The 22093-nt window shown below is 36.3% G+C and overlaps 1 protein-coding gene across 3 annotated transcripts in view; it reads left to right on the top strand.

Moving 5' to 3' along the window:
* Positions 1 to 22093, top strand: part of TSPAN12 (tetraspanin 12) — a gene marked incomplete at both ends in the record, with an annotated part of 63960 nt that overhangs the window by 20017 nt on the left and 21850 nt on the right. For all 3 annotated transcript variants that reach the window (XM_079710894.1, XM_079710895.1, XM_079710893.1), the window contains 2 exons: positions 15701 to 15775; positions 20049 to 20156. In XM_079710894.1, coding sequence (XP_079567020.1) covers positions 15701 to 15775; positions 20049 to 20156 — 183 coding nt within the window. The remainder of the gene's footprint in view (positions 1 to 15700; positions 15776 to 20048; positions 20157 to 22093) is intronic.

Genomic DNA, 22093 nt, shown 5'->3' with positions numbered 1-22093 from the left:
TAGAATTTTTGCACATGATAATAATGTTTGTATTACTTGACATGAGGAAATGGGGTATTATTCAATATTTATGCGTTTTTCATCTAATAGAAACATATCCCTTCAATATATGCGTTTTATTTTGACATGTTAACTAGAATTCTTTTAGGGCGATAGCTTTAAAATTTAGTTGTTAAACTCACAAAAATTTCAAGTAGAGGAAACTAAAGATGATGTAGGCATTTCTGCATCCAGAGGCTCAGCTTGCACATCTCGGTTTTGTGTGCACGCAAAGCTCAGGACAGAGTTCCATTAACCTTTCTGTTTCTTAAGTGATGTTGGTTTGACTGTCTCTAATTATACCTCAGAAAAGCACATAAGCAGATGTCTCTGAAAGGAAATGTCATGATATTCATGCCCTTAGTGGTGGGTCTTTGTGACAGGATCTTGAGTATTCTTTGGACTTTTTGCTTACTTTAGGGTTAGAAGTATGAATATCTCAAGGTTTTGTATTTCTGACTTTGGTATAATTTATGTATACTCTGTCATGGTAAGCATTTTAAGCTTTGTTATATATATATATATTAAGCTTTGGTTAAATATAAGCCATATAAATCTATACCCATTGATTTGGTGAATATCCCTAGTCTGTTCAGAGGTCAGTGACAGATATTTCTCTGGCAGCACGTTCTCTGAAAGGGTGATTCTGCTGTGGATGCTGGTTACAGGTTCAGCAAATGCTACCTTGAGGTTAATTCAGCAACTGTGTAGAGTTTTTGCTTTCACATCTGAGTCCAACATCTATTGACTTCCTTTGGCCAAGGTAAAACAGTAGCTATTCATTCAAAATCATATCGGTGTCTAGATGACTCAGGAAACAGAGTTAAATCAATAGACAAGCAAATGACACATGTAAAAGACGAGAGAATTAAGTTGCTTAAGCTATAATGAGGAAAGTAGCTTTCAGAAAACCTGTATAGAAAAATGATGTTGAATATTTACTTAATATGCAATATCTGATGAACTTGATGACTAAATAATAGCTTATGAATTAAAGGTTTTTTCATGAAATTTCATAAGTTAAAAACACCTACTTTTTCAGAATTGTGATCCATATATTTCCCCCTTTATTCGTAGAAGGGATTTTTTTTTTTTTTTGGCCTCGCTGCATGGCATGTGGGATCTAAGTTCCCTGACCAGGGATCGAACCTGTGCCCCCTGCAGTGGAAGCATGGAGTCTTAACCACTGGACCAACAGGGAAGTCCCCATTTCCCCCTTTATTCAGATAAAGGGTTATTACAGGCTCCAATTATGTGCTCAGATTAAGATGAATCTTCTCAGCTCACATGACAGAAACACTAATTTAAATTTTATTTAAAATGTATAAACACTGTAGTTGTATCACTTAGTATTCCTCTTAAGCACTACATTTGAATTATTCGGAAATAAGTGATTATCCCTGAACTTTCTTTAGTTTTAAAACTTTAAAATTTGGAAACTACAAATTTCCGCAATATGGTTACAACTATGAAGACATTTTAGAAACATCTTTAAGAAAGTTGGAATTTTATTAGATGATACGTGCCAGTGTAAGAATTGTTGCTAGTTAAGTAAAAATATGAATCTTTTCAGTGCCTCTTCTAGGGAACAAGCATTTAAAATATAATAAATTTTCAGGTTCTGTGCAGGGTTTACGCAGCCGAGTTGAAGACACGGACTGATAACTTTTAACAAGACTTGGAGAAGTTTGCCTTTTGTAATTAAAATATTTTAATTCTAAAAGTTCTCTTTTGTGTTATTAAAGTACTTTATAAGAACTGTAAGGAACAATAGATAGCCTTGTTCTGCCAAGAGCATTTAATAAAGAGACATGAGGAATCATTTGAACTGAGATCTGAGGGGGAGGGCAGAATTTGGGTGGCTGGTGAATCATGGGCAGAGGTGGGAGAAGGGCCTTTGCAGGGGAAGCAAGGGACTTGGAGGAATTGAAAGGCTAGTGGAGGGAGCAGTTGTGAAAAGACTCAGAACCTCATGGAGTGCTTGGCAAAGGGCATGTGTAGGTCACTGGATAGACGTGTGCCAGGCTTACAAGGCTGAGACTTGGCTGTGTGACCTAGGGCCAAATTATGGAGATGTCTTGAATATATCTTGTGCACATACTCTGCAGTGTGAAGTTTTGGGAGCTGCAGAGAGATGTGATATGTTCTTTTGCTACATAACCCAGGAAGCAGTGTCTGTTCTTGCTTTCTTCTGGGCCTTTTTCTCATTTACCTGGGAGAAGATAGCTACCTGGTCCTGCCACTCTGGGCTAAGGGGGCTTCACATTTAAAGAACCCTTTTTAATGATGGAAGAGAGAATGGAAGACGTATTTTATTCTAACAATGTGCCTTTACTGATGAAGGAATAAAGGTTTTCAGGTGGGGCAATCTAGCTAATGCTTTAGAATTTTTGTCCCAGATGTACATTGTAAACACAATTTTATTAATCTGGATGTGTTTAATTCAGGTTTAATAGCAAAATTATAGTTAGTAAGCTAAAGTAGGCACCAGGAAACTGGGTGTGGGGCTAGGATGCCCTTAGGGAGACCAGCCAGCCAAGGCGTCTTGTGGAATGGTTAGAACAGTAGTTCTTTGGAATGCTGCCACAATTTCCCAGACTCAGGGGAAAAAAACGTTCCATAAACAATTGACTAGTAGCAGAGGATTGTTGTAGAACTGCTTAACTTGTTTGAGAACAAACTTTTGAAGCACGTTAGAAGCACTTACCTACAGATAATGGATATGCTCCTTTCAAATCATCATTAATCTGTTTATAAAAGCAGGTCTTTAAGGATCTCTACTTTTCAATATTCTTATAGCTAAAATATTTGTTGTAACAAGCATGCATTTCTTTAAAATTGGTCTGTAATTCATGCTATTTAATTCAAATAGTTCCTTCTACCAATTAGACTGAATTACTGATGTTTGGGCAACTTTGGTGACAATGTAGTGATTTTATCATTATTCACATATGGTTTCCTTTCCCTGAACATTAAGCATGACTGTGGATCAGCTTGTGTTCTTCTACTTTATTATTTTAGAAAAGAAAATACATATTTTTGGTTCAGGAAGAAAATGTTTTTGCTGGAATAGATTTATCAAGAAGAAAAAAAAAGAATAAACCTCTTCACTTATAATAAATATTTGTATTCGTGGATTTATAAAATTTAATGGAAACATTTCCCTTTAATACTATTTTAACAAATAGGTTTGAGGTTTTTCTGGAGAATGTACAAAGGTAAGTTAAAATGTATATCTTGTCTGAAAATAAGGGTAAAACAAAAGAAAGTGATTTAGAAGATACTTTCACAAATATAGTTATAGAATGATTCAAAAGTTATTGCAGATATTAAAGTATGAATTCCCTTTCTACCTAATAAAATCCTTTAAAATTTCCAATTTCCTAATCTGTTGTCTTGTAAATGATGTTGTCCTAAAGACGCCGGTGGTAATGAACTCATGCTCCTCTTGTGTTTGTGAGGTATCTGGCCGCGTTTGCGTCTGAGAGGCATGAGTTGGATCAGAATTGAGTCTGGTGTTCTTTGTGTTGCTTAGGATACTTCCTCTGTACTTTCCTGCCGAGGTTCTGGTGATGGGGACTCCTGTCTTGCATTCTGAGGAATAGCCCAGTAATGCATAGAGACAACCTCTTCCGAGACCAGAAACACCCCGTAAATCTTTTGCAATGGGGCCGAGCATGCAGACTTTAGCTGACCTGGCTTACAAAGCAACAGAAGCTATATAAATGGTGACCTGTCTAGCGTGTCCAGTTGCTTTATTGCCTTACCCTTAATGTGTTACCTGTCACGATATACATCACTGACCCCGAGAACCCGTAGCCCCTGGCTAAGTCCCTCCGATTTTGGCATAATATGTTTCTCTGTCTCAGAGTTTGAACAGCATGTGAAGCAAACGCTTATTAATCTGAACTTCACCAACATCTTTGATAGAGAAACTAGCTCAACAAATTACCAGTGTAAATCCAATGGGAAAGGGGAGTAAATTAAGATACATTATTACAAAGATTCTTCTATGTATTTATTCAAATGTAAGCATGAACAAAGGACTACAGCATACCGATACTTTCTTACTTTAGCTCACCTTTCTGCATGGGCTCAGGAATGCCAAGACTTTGTTTCTTCAAAAACTGGTTTATAGTTCTAGCTTTTTCTAAATTAGATTGAACTCATCTCATTTATAATTCTTAAAAGAAAGGAAATTTAATGCTGCCTTTTCTTGGAAAATTTTGTAAAGACACACAGAACATGGTGAATAATTGGCCTTCAGAAAGTACCAAGCCTGTGTCTGCTATGACATCGTTTTGACACTTGGCTCAAACAGAGGCTTTGTGTGGATGTGTGTTCTAAGCACAAGTGCTCTTGGACTGTTAGTAGTTTAGTCCCGGTGGATTCTTAACAGAATGTCAGCCGTTCCATTATCTTGTACAAATATTTGGCACTGGAATTCTCTTATTTACTAACTTTAAGTAATATAATATTTTTAAACCTCCAATCACTGGGAAAGGAAAAATAAACAACTGACATAGAGATACTTAGCACTGAAAGCTTGCAGAGTTTAGCATTTGACAGGGTAGAGACTGGAGTTTATCATTTATCATTTAGTGAATGCAGGCCTTTCATCAAACTTTTTGTTTATTAAACGAGTTGGTTATGTAGCATGTAGGTAGGAGTCAAAAGGCACCGTGTTTTTAAAATATTCAAATGTCCAGTAAAGTATGTTATATTTTGAAATAGTTTTTATTTGTGGAGAGGTGAGTCTCAGGTTGTATTAATGTTCCAAGATAAGCAAATCTGACTTTTGTGGTTTTAAATTATGTTGAATTTTACTTATGAAAAAACAATCTGAGGTTTTAGTTATGAATTAAGAGACTAGCAGATTAAAATAACTTTTACAGTGTTTATACTTTTTACTTCTCATCCAGTGAAATATATTCTCACTGAGGAGGTTCTGTGATATGTGGTTTATTATCTGCTTTGCTTGCACAGAGAAACTTATGTATATAAGTGTTTCATGGAAGACATTACAGTTTTGTTTTAATGTAAAAATTCTTTTCCAGTTGGCATTTATACAGGAAAACAGTTTGGAGAATAACTGTTTTGTCTATTTATCGTAGGTTGGATATAGGATTTTTTGTTTCCTTTAGAGAGTACATATAGCAGAGTCCTCTATCCATAAAACTGTATATGATGAGGATAAGTTTTATATCAATAGAACATAGTTCCTATTAAAAAGCTCTTAGTAATTGAAAGTATCTTTTCCTATATTTCTCAACTGCTTATAAAGTTTAATATTCTCAATAAATTGATTGGCTTTGTTAGGGCAGATTGCTTTCTTCTTTTCATTAGATTGATAGAAGTTAGAAAGGAAAAATTTTAAATAAATCTATTTTCCCCAAAGTGAAAATTATTTGAAATATTTTGTACAAAACAAATATTACTTTCTTTGAAATTTTATTAAATCAATTATTAACAGTACATAAGTAATACTTATTTCATTTATTAGTGTTTTTATGAAAGTTCAATTTAATGAACTGTTAAGCACTCATTGGCTATATGACATTATATTTCATTATAAAAGTTGTAAAATATGAATAAGAACAAAAGTTAATTTTACTATTAACTTTAAAAGAAGCTGATCTGACTGACTTAATGTAAGCTCAAAACATAAAAAGAGATGGAATTATTGAGATAAAGTGTCAAGGAATTGGTATAGTAGTTAAAGCAACATTTGTGCCTTTAGGCATTATTTGGAGAAGGGAAAAAGGAATTTTTTTGTCATCCTTAAAATTTTGATATTACCGGTAGTCTTTTTTTTTTCCCCCTACTGGAAAAGGTCAGAGATGGGAATGTAGGTGTTTTAATTCAAAGACAAGAAAGGTTTTGTAAATACCCGTGTGAACATGTACTTGTGTGCATTTGTGTTCAGTAGTGGGGGGGGTCTATAGATGGTGGATCGTGAGGTATTGCTAACACCACGGCCAGCATCCATGATATAATATGTACTATGTGCCAACCACTATTGTATGTGCTTTATGTGTATTGGATCATTAAATTCTCCAAACTATACTATAAGGTAGCCACGATTGTTATCTCCACTTTATAGATGAGGACATGGAGACACAGAAAGGTTAAGTGATTTGCCCAACTACGAGGTGGTAGAGCTGGGATCTGAATCCAGGATGCTTGGCTCCAGGAACTGTGCTCTGAAAAACTTAGTGTTCTGTTGCCTCTCAATGTACCTAGCTCCATTTTCTCTTTTCAAAAATACAGCTAATGATATTTTTGTAATATGTTTTGGGGAATAACTTATGCAATGTATATATATACCTTTGACATAATAAATGCACATACATACATTTGCATATACACATATATACCTATAAGAATACTTGATGTTTTACGTACTTTTTATATACTTTTAATTTTGTATACTCACAATACTTGATTATATATACAAACATGTGTGTTTCTTGAGCAAATAAACTAAATCCAAGCCTCCCTCCTTGAACGAAATTGCCCATAACATAGAGTTCTAAACTTCAAAATTTTGTGACTGAAGTGAATTCTCCAAGTTGGAAAATAATCCAGCTCACATTGATTTGAGCAGACTGCATGTGTGGTTTTATGAGCAATATTGCAGGAGACATTCAAATTTCCAAATAGGGTCTAGTGAAAGAGACCTTTGGGGTGGGGGTGGGGTGGGTCTATAAATCACATTTAAGTATAAACTTTTTGTATTTTGTTACGGAATCCCTATTTTCAGCTAGTGAAGGTACATTTAGGAAAAGGATGACAGCACCTGAGTATAAGTTTCCAATTGCCACCCCCCCTTTACTCCCAATAACCATGAAGTGTAATTGGGCTATTTATAATTCTCAGCCTTTTTGAATAACCTTTTCTGTGTAAAACATATAAAATCCTCCAGCTACCAGCGTCTCTCTCTTGATTGTCGAGTCTTCGGGGCAGGGCTATTGTTTGTTTTAATTTTATTTTTACTTTTATCAGAGTGCTTCATACACAAAATGTAGAGTAAATTTAATTCCAAAATACTTCTTATGAAAAATAGTAGTCCTCCACCTTTATCATTTTCCACTGCTAAGAAAGAGGCAACTGCTTTCAATTTTTGTTTTCTGCAGATTCCCTTGGAATTTACTTCCATATCTCTAAATCACATATTTATCTAACTCTTTTCATTCTTTCAGTTTTAAGCCCTATCCATTGACATCTGTGCAAGGTGAGGAACTGGTATCTTTTCCTGCCCTCAGTGCGGCACCACCCCCCAGCCCCACCCCCACCCCATGCATACTTCCTCTCTCAGCTCGACACAGATACGTTATCATTTTGGTTAGAACAGTGTTTACATGCTCATGACTATGTAAATGTTATCCATAGATGGGCCAGGTAAATTACCAGGTTTACTTTTTTCTTTCTGGAATAATACTTCGGGTTTTTTTTTTTTTTTGGAATTCGTAACTCTCCTTGTTTTCTATGTTTTTCTGTCTAAATCAACTCTAAACTTCCCCTGGTGTACGTTTTCTCTGCATATATTCAAATATTTGGGGTATTCTATCGATGATTTCTTTTTTTTTTTTTTTTTTTAAGAAATCTCTCAGCACGTTCTAGACCCACTCCAGTCTAGACTGCTGAAGCTGCTGCCGTCTTGCGATACCCCCTTTACTACCATTCTGAGATTTCCTTTGCCTCCCTTTTGTTTTAGATCCCTTGTTTCCTGGAATCCAAGTCATTGTCCTACTCTGTTTAGTCTGTCATTTGAGGTAGCATATCTTCCAGTAGTTTCCTGAAAAACATACATAGGAAATACATTTTTTAAAAAGTCTGCATGCCTAAAAATGGCTTTAAATACCCTTACAGGTTAATTCCTTTTTTTTGTAATTTTAATTTTATTGGAGTACAGTTGATTTACAATGTTGTGTTTGTTTCAGGTGTACAGCAAAGTGATTCAGTTCTACATATACATATATTCATTCTTTTTCAGATTCTTTTCTCATACAGGTTATCACAGAATATTGAGTAGAGTTCCCTGTGCTATACAGTAAGTCCTTGTTGGTTATCTATCTTATATATAAGTAGTGTGTGTATATTTTTTTCTTTTTTGAATTTTATTAATTTTATTTTTTATACAGCAGATTCTTATTAGTTATCTATTTTATACATATTAGTGTATATATGTGTATGTTAATCTCAACCTCCTGATTTATCCCTTCACCCCACGTTTCCCCTTTGGTAGCCATAAGCTTGTTTTCGATATCTGCAAGTCTGTTTCTGTTTTCTAAATAAGTTCATTTGTATCTTTTTTTAAAAATTAGATTCCACATAGGAGTGATATCATACATAATGTCTTTGTCTGACTTAACTTCACTTAGTAAGATAATCTCCAGGTCCATCCATGTTCATTCTAATGGCTATAGAATTATAGGTTGGAAATCATTTTTTTTTCCTCAGAATTTTGAAGACATCCTCCTGCTGCCTCTAGCTTCCAATATTTTATTGAGAAATCCAATGCTCTTTTGGTTTTGAAACTTTGCGGAAAAGGTATTTAAATTTGGACTCCAATTCTGTTTCCTGTTATCCTCGACTATACCTAGTGTCCCCAGTCCTGAGACTCTGTTTTACTGTTTCCACAGAATAACCCCCTAACTTCTTTACTGGTAGGGGTGGGTAGTACCCAGCTACATAATGTAGGGGAGGGGACCTGAGGGCTCTAACTTCTTCCTAAACAAGTTTTCAACAAATCATCCTCTTTTTAGCCCTACTTTCATCCACTTCCGCAAGTATCCAGGGCTTCCAGCTCCTAAGCATTTGGAGCGACTCTGTATGTGAAACAGGTTGTTCCCTACTTTCTCCACTACTGATTAAGCATTCAGCTTTTGGGGGACTGCTGAGAAATTTGCTACTCAACTGTTTGTTTTGTACCTTCCCAAATATACTTGCTGTTGTCTTCTTTCCCTTTTCCTTTATCTCTGGGTTTATGTCCTTGAAAATATCCCTTTATTGTTTTAGCAAAGCTTCAACAGGGAGAAGGGATAAGGGTGTGTGCTTAATCTACTTTCTTTAGTGGGAGATCCTGGGGAGTGGGGGAGGTGTCAGGGAAGCAGCTCATTTTTATAACTGAATGTTTCTTTCAGAAAAGACCTCCTGGAGATTTTATTCTTTCGTCTGTACACATATAATGAGATGAAATAATCTTTAATATGGGAAATGAATCCCCCTAATCTTTAATATGGGAAATGAATCTCCCTTATTTCTACTGGAGGATGCATTGACTTACAAATCACCAAGGGTTAAGTAGGAAGGTGGGATTTCATGCCTTTACCTTCCTCCTCAAATACATCCAGGGGACAAAGGGACTAGTTAAACTATGCCATTCTTGCCATTCTATGGCCAACGCTTTATTTAAAATAACAGACGAATTGATTTCAGTGTTTTCAAAAAAGAATTTGGTTTCCCACCCTCCACGCCCTTCCTGTCCTCGTTTCCTAATAAAGGTCTTTTGAAAAATACCAGCTATTTTCTCACTGGACAGAGATTTTACTAAAGATTTTACCAAATAACTTGTGGGTTTAGAAGACTCTTTAGAGTCAGTGACACTAACGTCTTTAGGAGGAAATGAACAGTTTTACTTGCTGTCATCCTCCAGTCATAGTTACATCCGTTCAAGAAATAGTCACTGAGTACATGTTCTATGCCAGGCAGTATGTTAAGTATTTAAAACATAATATCTCTTGTACTCATGGAGTTTGTATTCTAATAGATACTACGATAGGGTTAATAGTGGCTACCCTTTAGGTAATGCTTCCTGTGGGACAGCACTCTACCTGGTTGAATCCTCAGTGCAACGCTGCAAGGTCATTTTAACACTCTCACTTGACAGATGAGGAAATTGAGGCTTAGTGGTTTGCCCAAGGTCATCCAACTGGTATGTGAAGGAGCCAGAATCCGAAGCCAGGTCTATTTTATTTCAAAGCTCATGTTCTTCCATTTGTATAGTTGAAAAAAGTCAACAAAGCAATTTCACCTACAGTGTTTTATCTAATCTTCTGTTATCTAAATCAGTGAGGACACTCATTTTTGAACTGAAAGGTAATTATTCTCAGCTTGAGAGATTTGGTGAAAAAAAAATCACTGATTAATTGCATCATTTTGAGGGTATATCTTATTATCAGCTTGCCTTACTTGATGCAGTTTTTGCATGAACATATGTTTAGGGATAAAACTTATTCATAGAACACAAATTTTAGTTTAATTACAGTAGAAGAACTTAGCTATTTTAAGAAAGTCTGTATCAAATAATTTTTAAAGCAAATAAAACAGTTTGTTAATGCAAATAATTGCATTCTAAGTCCCTTGTATAAACACACTTTCTCAGGCTTTATTTATTTAAAATGTTCAGTTGATAGTAGCTCAGGAAAGATGGGGAGAGTCTGCATATTGTTCCTTTTCTTTAACTATGTAAATTGTCTTATATGTTTAAAGGCACACTGAACTATCATACTATAATCCTCCAGAAAGACACACAGTAAAACAGAGAGACAATATAGTACAGAAATGTGTAAGCAAAGTCAAGGGGAGTCAAATGTTAACAAGAAACTCAGAGCTCAAATTAGTCAGAGAAATACAAGGAAACCTGAAATGGGTTTTTTCAGTTGGTAAGCTGATCATTATTTCCACTGACATTTATTAAATACCTGCTGTGTGACAGGTCCTGCTTCGGCACTGGGAATAAAATAATGTTTACGAACAAGATCCCTGCCAGCCAGAACCGATGGTCTGGCAGGTTAGTGAGCGCAGTGAATTGTGGGTGAGGGAGCTGACTGGTTTAAAAGCTGAAGCCTCTGAAGCTTGATATACAGGAGACAGAGATACCCTGACACACAAGGGGAAGGAGAAGGGTAAAATGGTAAAGAACAAGAGATGAGATACTGGAAAACAATGATGAAGAAGAAACTGCGGCACACTGCAGGGAATGAAGGTCAAATCCAGGAGGAAAGGGCAAGTCCATATTGGATTGTATTTCACAAACTAGTTCAGAATTGCATTTGTATAATGCTTTACAAATTCAAAATTTAAAATTTTCCAAAACAATTTCCCATGTGTCAAATCAGCCTTGATGATAACAGTGAAGAAGACTTTATTTTTATCTTCATCAGACAGATGAGCAAACTGAAGTCAGGGCAGTGTAATGATTTTCCAGAGATCACAGAGTGTGTTACTTCAGTCTGCTGACTCCAAATTCAGAGCTCTTTCCACTGTTCTAGGACAGCACTCATGGAGGAGAGGGGTGAGTTGCCCTGCAGACTAGCTTGGTACAGACCATCTCAGCAAACCACGTGTGTTGGGAAAGTAAGGACTTGACAGACACATACTGACATCATTAGGAGAGATATACGCGTGTTTCAATAATGCTGAGGACAGCAGACGGTTTTGCAGTGAAATGTGATATGTATGTACCCTACCTGCCATAACAGAGCTCAACGGGAGTTGTTGCTTAATTCTTTGCTGGCTTTGTTTTATTTAAACTGTGGATTAACACCAAGTTTTATAGATGCCTCGCTCAGATCCAGCTCTTAAACTAGTGACTGAGTGATCCTCTGTGCAGTGATCAACATGAGGATGACTAGGACTCAGAGCTCCCTGAAAAAGAAAATGTAGGCATAGGGCTTCCCTGGTGGCACAGTGGTTGAGGGTCCGCCTGCCGATGCAGGGGACACGGGTTCGTGCCCGGGTCCGGGAAGATCCCACGTGCCGTGGAGTGGCTGGGCCCGTGAGCCATGGCTGCTGAGCCTGCGTGTCCGGAGCCTGTGCTCCGCAACGGGAGAGGCCACAACAGTGAGAGGCCCGCGTACCGCAAAAATAAATAAATAAATAAATAAAAGAAAATGTAGGCGTAAATGCAGTTGATCTGTGTGTCTTGTATTAAGGATAGATTTGACAATTAAAGTTTTCCTTGGACTTAGACTGGATGTAGGAGGCTAATACAATGACAACAAAGCAAAGACAGCTGACCAGGAAGCTGCAGCACCATCTGTAAAAAAATATTTTATCTGAATTACATTTTAGATTTAATTTGTTCCAAGAAAGTTTTCTAATGTTGATGAAACTTGTATTTTCCATATCAAGGTCAAATAGATCTGTGCCCCGAGTATAAGTGGAATAAAGGCAGAGGAATTGTTTTATATGGCAGAACTTGTATCAAGTAAGACCATCAAATCTCTGAAAGATGCATTTCCCCAGTTGAAATAGTGTCCAACTCAGATGGATCTTACCCCTTATCTCCCATGATTGGTAATCTCAGTTTTGAGTTTGTAATGAGAAATTGCTTTAGATATATATGCTTTACATATACATCCCTGGAGATACTTAAGTTATGGTTTTGCTAGTCCATTGTAAAGCTCACTCTAGGAAGTCAAGGTGACATCATGCCTGTAGTTATTATACTGTTGTTTGGATCCACTAGCCTGGAGAGCCACTCAGGTATTGCATGTATTGTGTACATCAGGGCACTTACCCTGTCCTGGGGGCCTTTCTGCGGTGTAGCACAGGCATTGTAAGGCAGTCAGTAACTCCAATAGGCAAGAAGATGACTGAAATGGGATTTAAAAGGATTCAAAGTCAATCCAGAAATCTGCATGGTTATCCCCAAGGCAAAGTCAGGGTATGTCCTACCTTTTTCTACTAGTAGCACACATAATTCTCACCCATGTCCATGTTTCATGTTTAGAGACATCTTGCCTTTTCAGGCTGTTTTGGTTTTCATTGTAATCAGAAGTCAATTTTAAAAAGAATTTAGGTTGGAGACCTGAGAAAGCAAAAGTATCCCATAGTGTAACTTTTTTTTCTGGAGTCTCACTCTTTCCTAGGGTCTTAACAAAGATAAGAACATTTATCTAGCATATAGTTATTGAACATTTTGGACTTTTTGTAACGTAAGTTGCAGATATAGTATTGTTCATGTCTAGACATCTCTTAAGTATTAAGGTGAATTTGGAGAAAGACTGACTTGGAGTACTGTGTTCACGAAATTTCTTCTAATTATTTTAAGGCTAAAATCTTCAAAGTAAGGCAATACTTGGAAACAAGATCTGAGTAGACTGAAGCTGACCAGGAGTACTATATATGCTGAAAGTAAAAGGGCTTGTAAAATGGGATCAGCTTGGTGTTTTTTGACCACCTAGAGGGGTGGCATAGGGATATTCACTTTGCTATAAAGCAGAAACTAACACACCATTGTAAAGCAATTTTACTCCAATAAAGATGTTAAAAAAAAAAGTAGTTCACAGAAAACTTTTCAAAAATATACTTGGAAAAATATACATTCATTCATGTAACTATGCATTTAGATTAAATAATAAAAGGATTATAAAAATGAAAGAAAATATTACTTTATCTTTTTTATCAAATTATAATTTTAAGCATGTTTTTGTCTAAGAGATTTTATAGCCATATATTCTTTATTTTTTATATGAAGGAAGCATATTAAAACTAATAACAGTAATTTATGTTTTTAAATCAGAAGGGATATATCATGGAAGTAGTAGAAAATCAGCTCAAATTTCTGTCTCTTTTATTTTTCCCTCCCCTTCTTTGGCAAAAAATATGAGCAAAGAAACAACATTCAAGTCTTGATGGCTCACAATCCTAAATCAGTCCATTTTTTCCCATTTCCCTGCTACCATCCTAATTCAGCAATCTTTTATTTAGTTACACTGATCACACCCTTGCTTTCCTACAGGTGATTTTCCACAAAACAGCCAGAGTTATGTTTTCATAATATACCTCACACCATGTCACTTGCTAATGAATTTCACGTAGAATACACTTAGAATAAAATCCAAAAGCCTTTCTCTGGCCCACGAAGATCTGGCTCTTTGTACCTCTCAGTGTCATGTGCTTCACCCCCTGTCCCCATCCCACCCGCTTCTGCATTTCCATTACCACTGAGTTCTTAAATTAACTAGCTCACCTGATAGGTGGCCTTGGTCTTGATCCTTCCTCTTCCTGGATTGCTTTGCCACAAATCTTATCAGCTTTGCCTTCTCTTGACGCTATTGAATCATCTTAAAGGTCACCTTCATAAGGAAACCTTTCCTGATCACCCAGTCCAAGGCAGCTCCCAGTCTCTTTCCATTGTATCACTCTGCTTTTTTTTTAACTTTTATTTTTTAAATTTTTTATTGAAATATAGTTGATTTACAATGCTGTGTTAGTTTCAGGTGTACAGCAAAGTGATTCAGTTATACATATATATGTATATATAGCTATCCTTTTTCAGATTCTTTTCCCTTATAGGTTATTACAAAATATTGAGTAGAGTTCCCTGTACTATATAGTAGGTCCTTGTTGATTATCTATTTTATATATAGTAGTGTGTATATTTTAACCCCAAACTCCTAATTTATCCCTCCCTCTCTTTCCCCTTTGATAACCACATGTTTGTTTAATATGTCTCTAAGTCTAGTTCTGTTTTGCAAATAAGTTCATTTGTATCATTTTTTTTTTAGAATCCACATATAAGCGTATGATATTTGTCTTTAGACAAATACTTCACTTCTGACTTACTTCACTTAGTATGATAATCTCTAGGTCCACCCATGTTGCTGCAAATGTAATTATTTCATTATTTTTTGTGGCTAATATTCCATTGTATGTATATATCACATTTCTTTATCCATTTATCTGTCGATGGAAGTTTAGGTTACTTCCATGTCTTGGCTATTGTAAATAGTACTGCTATGAACATTGGGGTGCATGTACCTTTTCAAATTATGGTTTTCTCCGGATATGTGCCCAGGAATGGGATTGCAGGATCATATGGCAACTCTATTTTTAGTTTCTGAAGGAAGCTCCATACTGTTCTCCATAGTAGATGCACCAATTCACATTCCCACAACAGTGTAGGGGGGTTCCTTTTTCTCCACACCTCATTCTGGTTTGTTTTCACATATTCTTATCTATTCATATATTATGTAAAAAAAATTTATTGAGCACCTACTTTGTGACAAGGAACACAGTAAATTTCTGCCCTTGATAGAGCTGTCATTCCAGTGAAGAGGAATAATCAATAATCATCACTACCCGATCCTCCCACCCTGAATGGCACCATAAATGGAGCGGAGGATTCATGACAGCAGTGGAGTTGTTTTAATTCTGCTGAAATTGGTGGACTTTCAGAGAGCCTATTCTTTCTCACCCTTTTACTGTTTACTTCTGTAAAGTGACCTCCACAACTGGAGAAGTGGCAAGGAAGAGCACAAAGAACATGGCTGCAGTGGTCACTTTAGGGCTCTAAAATTTATTTTATTATGCACATTCTTGAGCAAGTCATATTGCATACTTTTCACATTAATTTCTTCATTTGTAAAATGAGGTAGTCTTATCCATTGAGTGAATTAATTATGAAAGCATTTGATAAATGGAGCACTATCCAAATGACCCACTTAGGTGAGTATTGAATGTTGTCTGCCGATGTCTCAAAATTTGCTGAAATTTTCCCCATCTGCTCCCAAGGGAGGGAGCTTCTTGAATATGTGCCTCCGTTTTCTTGTCCTTTGAATAAACAACACTGAATAATATTGCTTGTCTCTGATGACCATATTTTACTTTGATTCTATCCTAACAGCATTCATTTTCTGTTCTTCTACAGTATTTTGGAAGTTTACTTGTCATTTTCTGCGTAGAACTGGCTTGTGGTGTTTGGACATATGAGCAGGAAGTTATGGTGAGTTCAAAATGGAATATAACAACAATCTGAAACAATATTCATTCAGCCTTTTAAATCAGATACTCTGGAGTTGTTAGGCACATGATTATTAATTTGAATGTTCATGCTCTCTGGTAACAATGAATATTCCCAATACTTCTGAAATGTAGCATTTTCTTTTCTGTGTCTAAAGCATAGTTCCAAAGCATAATTTGTAATTTTTCATTTCCTCTATTCCTATATATATCTTTAATTCCACAGATTGCTTAAACATGGATATAATAGACTAAAAATAATATATGTTCTAAAATAATTTTACCATCTTCTGAGTGTATAATAGGAAATATTCACATTTGCAACAGGACTCGAGAAAAGTTGAAAATCTACATGAAAACCTTATAAAATGCTGACTGCAGCTGTGCACTGATGGCTAGGAAACATGTTCCTTCTGTTTGCAGCAAGCCGAACCATGCTCCAAATTAAGAAGTGTGTGTTAGAATGAATGAGAATAAGAGTTTCTTAACCTTAAGATTTTACCAGTCATGTTCGGTATACCACTCACACTTCACCTCTGCTCTATTGGACATTATTACTTATTTAATGTTTGCTCACTCCCTTGGTGAAAATTGGTGCATTGATTATCAATGAGGTTGAGCACCTTTGCATGTCTGTGAAGTCTGGCTGTTTTTGTGGTGGCAGGTCAGATTTTTCCACTGTGAGCTTCGTAGAGTAATTCTATTTCAGGAAGATGATGGTTTTTTTTCCCCCAACATGTAGTCTTTGGACTGTCTACAGCAGGAGTCCACTAGGGTGATTCTTTAAAATGCACATTATAGGGCTCTAGGCCAGAGCTCCTAGATCGGAATAGAGGAAAAGGCAGGGACTGGGTATTTGCATTTGTGGCAAGTTCCCCAGTTCAGTCTTCAACATTTTAAAATTTAAGAGCTCTTAAGAAGCGAAGCAGATTCTTTTTTTTTCTTTTTTAATTTAATTTAAATTATTTTGTATACAGCAGGTTCTTATTAGTTATCTATTTTATACATATTAGTGTATATATGTCAATCAAAATCTCCCAGTTCATCACATCACCACCACCCATGAAGCAGATTCTTTTACATTTGTTTCTGAGAGGCATTTTGGCAGTTGTGTAAGACAATTGAAGACATCTCTGGTACTGATGCAGTTATTAAAGATTCTATGGTGAATCTGCTACTGTACTGTGACACTGTTTTGAATACTAAGTGGTAATTACAGAATAGTGGGTACTCTACATACTTCAATTTACATGTAAACGATGCTTTGGCACTGCTACACAGCTGAACCCCTCTGAAAACACTCATGCTTTCAATGTGTGACAACTCTCAGTAAGAAGAGAGAATTTATGGTTATTTTTTTCTCTATTAAAAATTGAAAAGTCAGGGCAGGTTCTAACTAGTTTAATATAAAGTTAAACACTATCTTCAAAACAAAATCTCCTATTACAATAGGAATGCTCTTGTTGTCTTTGAGAATCATATTTTCACACCATCCCTAGAAACTTGGTATATTAAGGGAATGAAAAAGTGATTGATTCCAGGGACTCAGTTTCGGTGTCTTATTAATTTTTTCTAATTTCAAAAAACACATGGATCTCCTTAACATTCAAGCAATGAGTAGTAAATTGTATAATTAATTCTTGATCTCCTCATCTCAGCTTTTGTGTTCTTTTTGGTAATTAAAAGGTTTTTAAAAATGAGTTTACTTTCTAGTGGATTTAAAAAAATGCCTTGAACAGTGTTTATATCATACTAATATTTGATAAATTTCCTAAATTATAACAAGTTTGAAATGAATTAATTTAAGGTATTTGAAAGGAAATATTTTGACTCTAATATAATTCTAAGGAACTTGAGGAAACAGAAAGAAATTGATACTTTTTAGATACTTGCTTCTATTCTGTGAAGGGGTGATCTGCAAGTATTTTTTTAGTATCACAGTGGTACTAGATGGGTGTACACTGCCGTGCCCACTGAAGGCATACATCATTGTTTTGCTTGTGTAAATCTTCTCCCATTAAGTCACCAGGATAAAACAAGGGCTGTTTAAAAGTGAAATGTAGAAAGTAGTCCTTTAGGAAAAACGTTTGTCAGATTTTTTTTTTATTGCCTTTGCACTAATAGCAGTGTGAATGAAAAGTGACCTTAAGGTTTATGAGCTGCGAAATTTTGCAGAACCCAGCCTTTGCGTAGAATGGGCTTTGTGCTCTTCTCTGTTCCATGCAAGGAGCCAATACATGTGTGTTTTCCTTTATGGCCAGAGCACTGTATTTTGTGCCCGAACCTCAGTGACCGCCTGTGTTTCTTGTTATATTTGGTTTCAGATCAATTGTGGTCACAAGTGGGAAACAACTTATATTTATTTTGGAAAATAAATTAAAAATAAGTCTGTTCTAATAACCAAATCAAGAGATTGGGCATCAGGCAGCCTATTTTCCCATTATTTCTGTTTTTTTATACATGTTCACCTCCCATTCATCATTTCTTCTCTAGATGAAATCTGTCAATAATGTTAACTGTTTCAGATTATAAATTTCTAGAGAATTTATTTCACTTCTATTTTATGTTCAAAAGGATATGAGATAATAAGAATTTATAGTGAATAGCTTGAACTTTGGTTAGTTCTCTGAACTTTGTTGGAACCAGATGAACACACAGTATACCCAGTCAGCCCATTATTTAGGGAACAAAGTTGTGTGCCCAGGTGTTGGGGTGTTTTCTTTTGTATTGTACATTTCCAAGTAATAAAAAAGAAAATTAACAAAGGAACAAAATGAAGACTTTCTGTGGCCAGGAATTTTTAAACTACTATTGATATTACTATTTTTAAAAATAAGATTTCAAAATAATATGAATCTTGAGTTCGTGTCAAATTTGCTTGACTTAGCCCAGTCAGTATTGCTCCATAGATCAGGTGTGGATGTCTGTCTAGTTTCCCAAGAGTTACTTTAATACCGCACGTGTGGAGAGACTAGGATTTGTGTGACCCCATTTCCCCTGTAGCACTGTACATAAAACATAGCATGATATGCTGATTAGATTTCTTGCCAACTGTTGTGTTGTGTACCCGAAGCTCTGTCATGATTAAACACTGCTCAGGGACATGGTGCTAGGTGCCTTGAGAGGCAGAGCACAAAAAAATGCTTTAATTTCAGAACAATTTTTCTAGAATTCTAACATGCCTCTAAAATCCAATTTTTTTTAATTAGTTTCTGCTTTATAACAAAGTGAATCAGTCATACATATACATCTGTTCCCACATCCCTTCTCTCATGCATCTCTCTCCCTCCCACCCTCCCCATCCCACCCCTCCAGGCGGTCACAAAGCACCGAGCTGATCTCCCTGTGTTCTGCGGCTGCTTCCCACTATCTATCTACCTTACATTTGGTAGTGTATATATGTCCATGCCTCTCTTTCGCTTTGTCACAGCTTACCCTTCCCCCTCCCCATATCCTCAAGTCCATGTCCAAGTAGGTCTGTGTCTTTATTCCCGTTTTGCCCCTAGGTTCTTCATGACATTTTTTTTAAAAATTCCATATATATGTGTTAGCATACGGTATTTGTCTTTCTCTTTCTGACTTACTTCACTCTGTATGACAGACTCTAGGTCTATCCACCTCATTACAAATAGCTCAGTTTCGTTTCTTTTTATGGCTGAGTAATATTCCATTGTATATATGTGCCACATCTTCTTTATCCATTCATCCGATGATGGACACTTAGGTTGAAAAGTTTACAGACTTATTCTAGAGTGAGCCTTGGCTTGAGCTGAACTCATTCCCTTAATTCTTCTCCCTTTATTTTAGTACCATAATCTGCAATCACTTCAGAGAACCATTTCATAGCATTACGAAATCAAATGAAAGGGCATTTTGCAGCAGGGATCACTTGTTATGAGGAGCTCTTCAGGTGTATCTATAGAACATATAGCTTACTAGTTTGTGATTTCCTTAAACTTGATATCGGCATTAAGTGATTTTGCATTATTTTGCTTAATATGAAATACTTCCTCATTTAATACAAAAATCTACAAGTAGAGATTGTTTGATAAGTATTTAATAACCCTGAGCTTAATTTAAGCCACAAACAAATACAAATTTAAGGTAGTGTTTGACAATGGCAGTACATTCCAAGTGTGAGTATGTGGATGAGTCTATGAGTGGTTGTGTTTGTGTGAATCTGTGAATGTATGTGTGTCTGAATGTGGCTGTTTGCACATTATAGTTGTTGATACTTTGTCTTTTTCTATCTCTAGGTTCCAGTACAGTGGTCAGACATGGTCACTTTGAAAGCCAGAATGACAAATTATGGCTTACCAAGATACCGGTGGCTTACTCATGCTTGGAATTTTTTTCAGAGAGAGGTAAGTGCTACCTTTTCTGAGGTAGAGGGTATGGAATAAATGGCACACTTTCAAAACAAGTGTTCAAAGCTTTGGCTTTGGTCATTTTCCCTGTGCTGAAAAGTTAAACCTATGATTCAGTTACCACTGGTGTAATTCTTTATTGAGAAATACTTCAAGTAGCTCTATGCCCTGCTTTTCTTCCACCATTTCCACTTCATTTCCCATGGTTCACATATATTTTAGAATCTTTTAAAAGCCCTTTTGCTAAGCTAAATTTTCCTTTTTTAATGAGAATTCCTTGATAATTACCCAAGCTCTATTTGAATGGATAATTTTTCATGACTTTTAGAGCTATCTGTAATTTAAACATCATTTGAAAATTTAAAATAATGGGTCTCATTTGGAAATTAGGACTCAGTATATCATTAAAAGCATGAACTTTCTAATCAGAAAGACCTTCATTCAAATTCTGGCTCTGCTGCTTACTAATACATGAGCTTCTGTAATTTACTTAACTTCCTTAAGCTTCAGTCTCCTCATCTATAAAATGGGGATAATAAAGGTACCTATCTCCTCCAGGTGTTGAGAAGATTAAATGGGATCATAAGTTTGACCTCATTTAGCTTATGGTTATTATTAACAGTAACATTACAAAGTTAAGTGCTTTTAGCTTTTCTTACCTACCTTCCATATAGCACTGCATCCCATTATCCTCTCAAACAGGGACTATATTTAGATGTTTAAAATCTGGTGACTTGAAGTTAACCATTGATTCAAACTAAGTTCTTCTCCCAAGCAGTTTCCTTGCGATTGCAGTGACATTCCCAGATGACCAAGTCTATCTCTTTCTTTTACTGGCATTTAAAACTGGGATCCAAAGCATTTGAGAATCAGGGTTTGGACAAGAGATGTCCTGCTCCCTGCTCAGTTATTCTGTCTTGGATACAGGCAGAGGTTCAAGTCCAGGATAATCTCCAAATCTGGCTCTTTGTGTTACAGTTGTTGAGATGGTGAAAATTATCATTGCAGCACAGATTTCCTGTTTATTTAACTGCTTCCTGACTTTGTTTGTTTACTCTTCATTTGTACTAAAAACAACGTGAAGGGAAAATAACTGAAGCATTAGGGAATTTATAATAAGCTGTGTTCAGCTACTGCCCGGAGTGGAAGCTTCCTAGAGCTCTTTATTTTCTGACAATTGTGATGTGGACCATGATAATCCAGGTTAAAAAGCAAAATGAGTTTTTTTCTAATGGTACAAAGAGGGCGCCACCCTAGGGAGACAATGTACAGCGCTACAAATGATAACACACATATTTTTAGCTTTGTTGTATGGTAAGTTCCCTCCTTTACGTCATAGGCTTATTTCACTCCAGAGGAGGTGGTGAAGACCTCCGGGCCTCCTGAGAGAGTTTTTAAAAGCCCCTTGTATTAGTTTGCTAGGGCTGCGGCCATAACAAAGTACCACAGGCTGGGTGGCTTAAACAACAGAAATTTATTGTCTCACAACTCTGGAGGCTGGACGTCTGAGATCAAGGCGTCGGCAGGATTGCTTTTTTCCTGAGGCCTCTCTCCTGGGCTTGTAGACAGCCGAAGTCGTCTCCCTGTGTCTTCACGTCATCTAACCTCTGGGTCTGTGTTTAAATTTCCTCTTCTTATAAGGGCATAGGTCAGATGGGATTAGGACCACTCTTATGACCTTATTTTAATTCCTTCTGTAAAGACCTTCTTCCCAAATATGGTCACATTCTGGAGGTTAGAACCTCACCGTGAACTTTGTTGGTGGGACGGAAAGACACAATTCAGCTAACCACCTTCTCCCAAAATAAATTGTAGAACAACCTTGTCAGGCTGCAGTTTTCCTGACTCCTCGTTCAGTGCAGTTCTGGGCATGTACTTCACTTCAGTGGGCTCTCACTTAAGCCCTAGTGATGTTTATCTAATACCTTTAAAAA

Source organism: Hyperoodon ampullatus, assembly GCF_949752795.1.
Source record: "Hyperoodon ampullatus genome assembly, chromosome: 9".
NCBI lineage: Eukaryota > Metazoa > Chordata > Mammalia > Artiodactyla > Ziphiidae > Hyperoodon > Hyperoodon ampullatus.
Note: the sequence above shows the minus strand (reverse complement) of the source record. Positions and strands in the feature narration are given on the sequence as shown.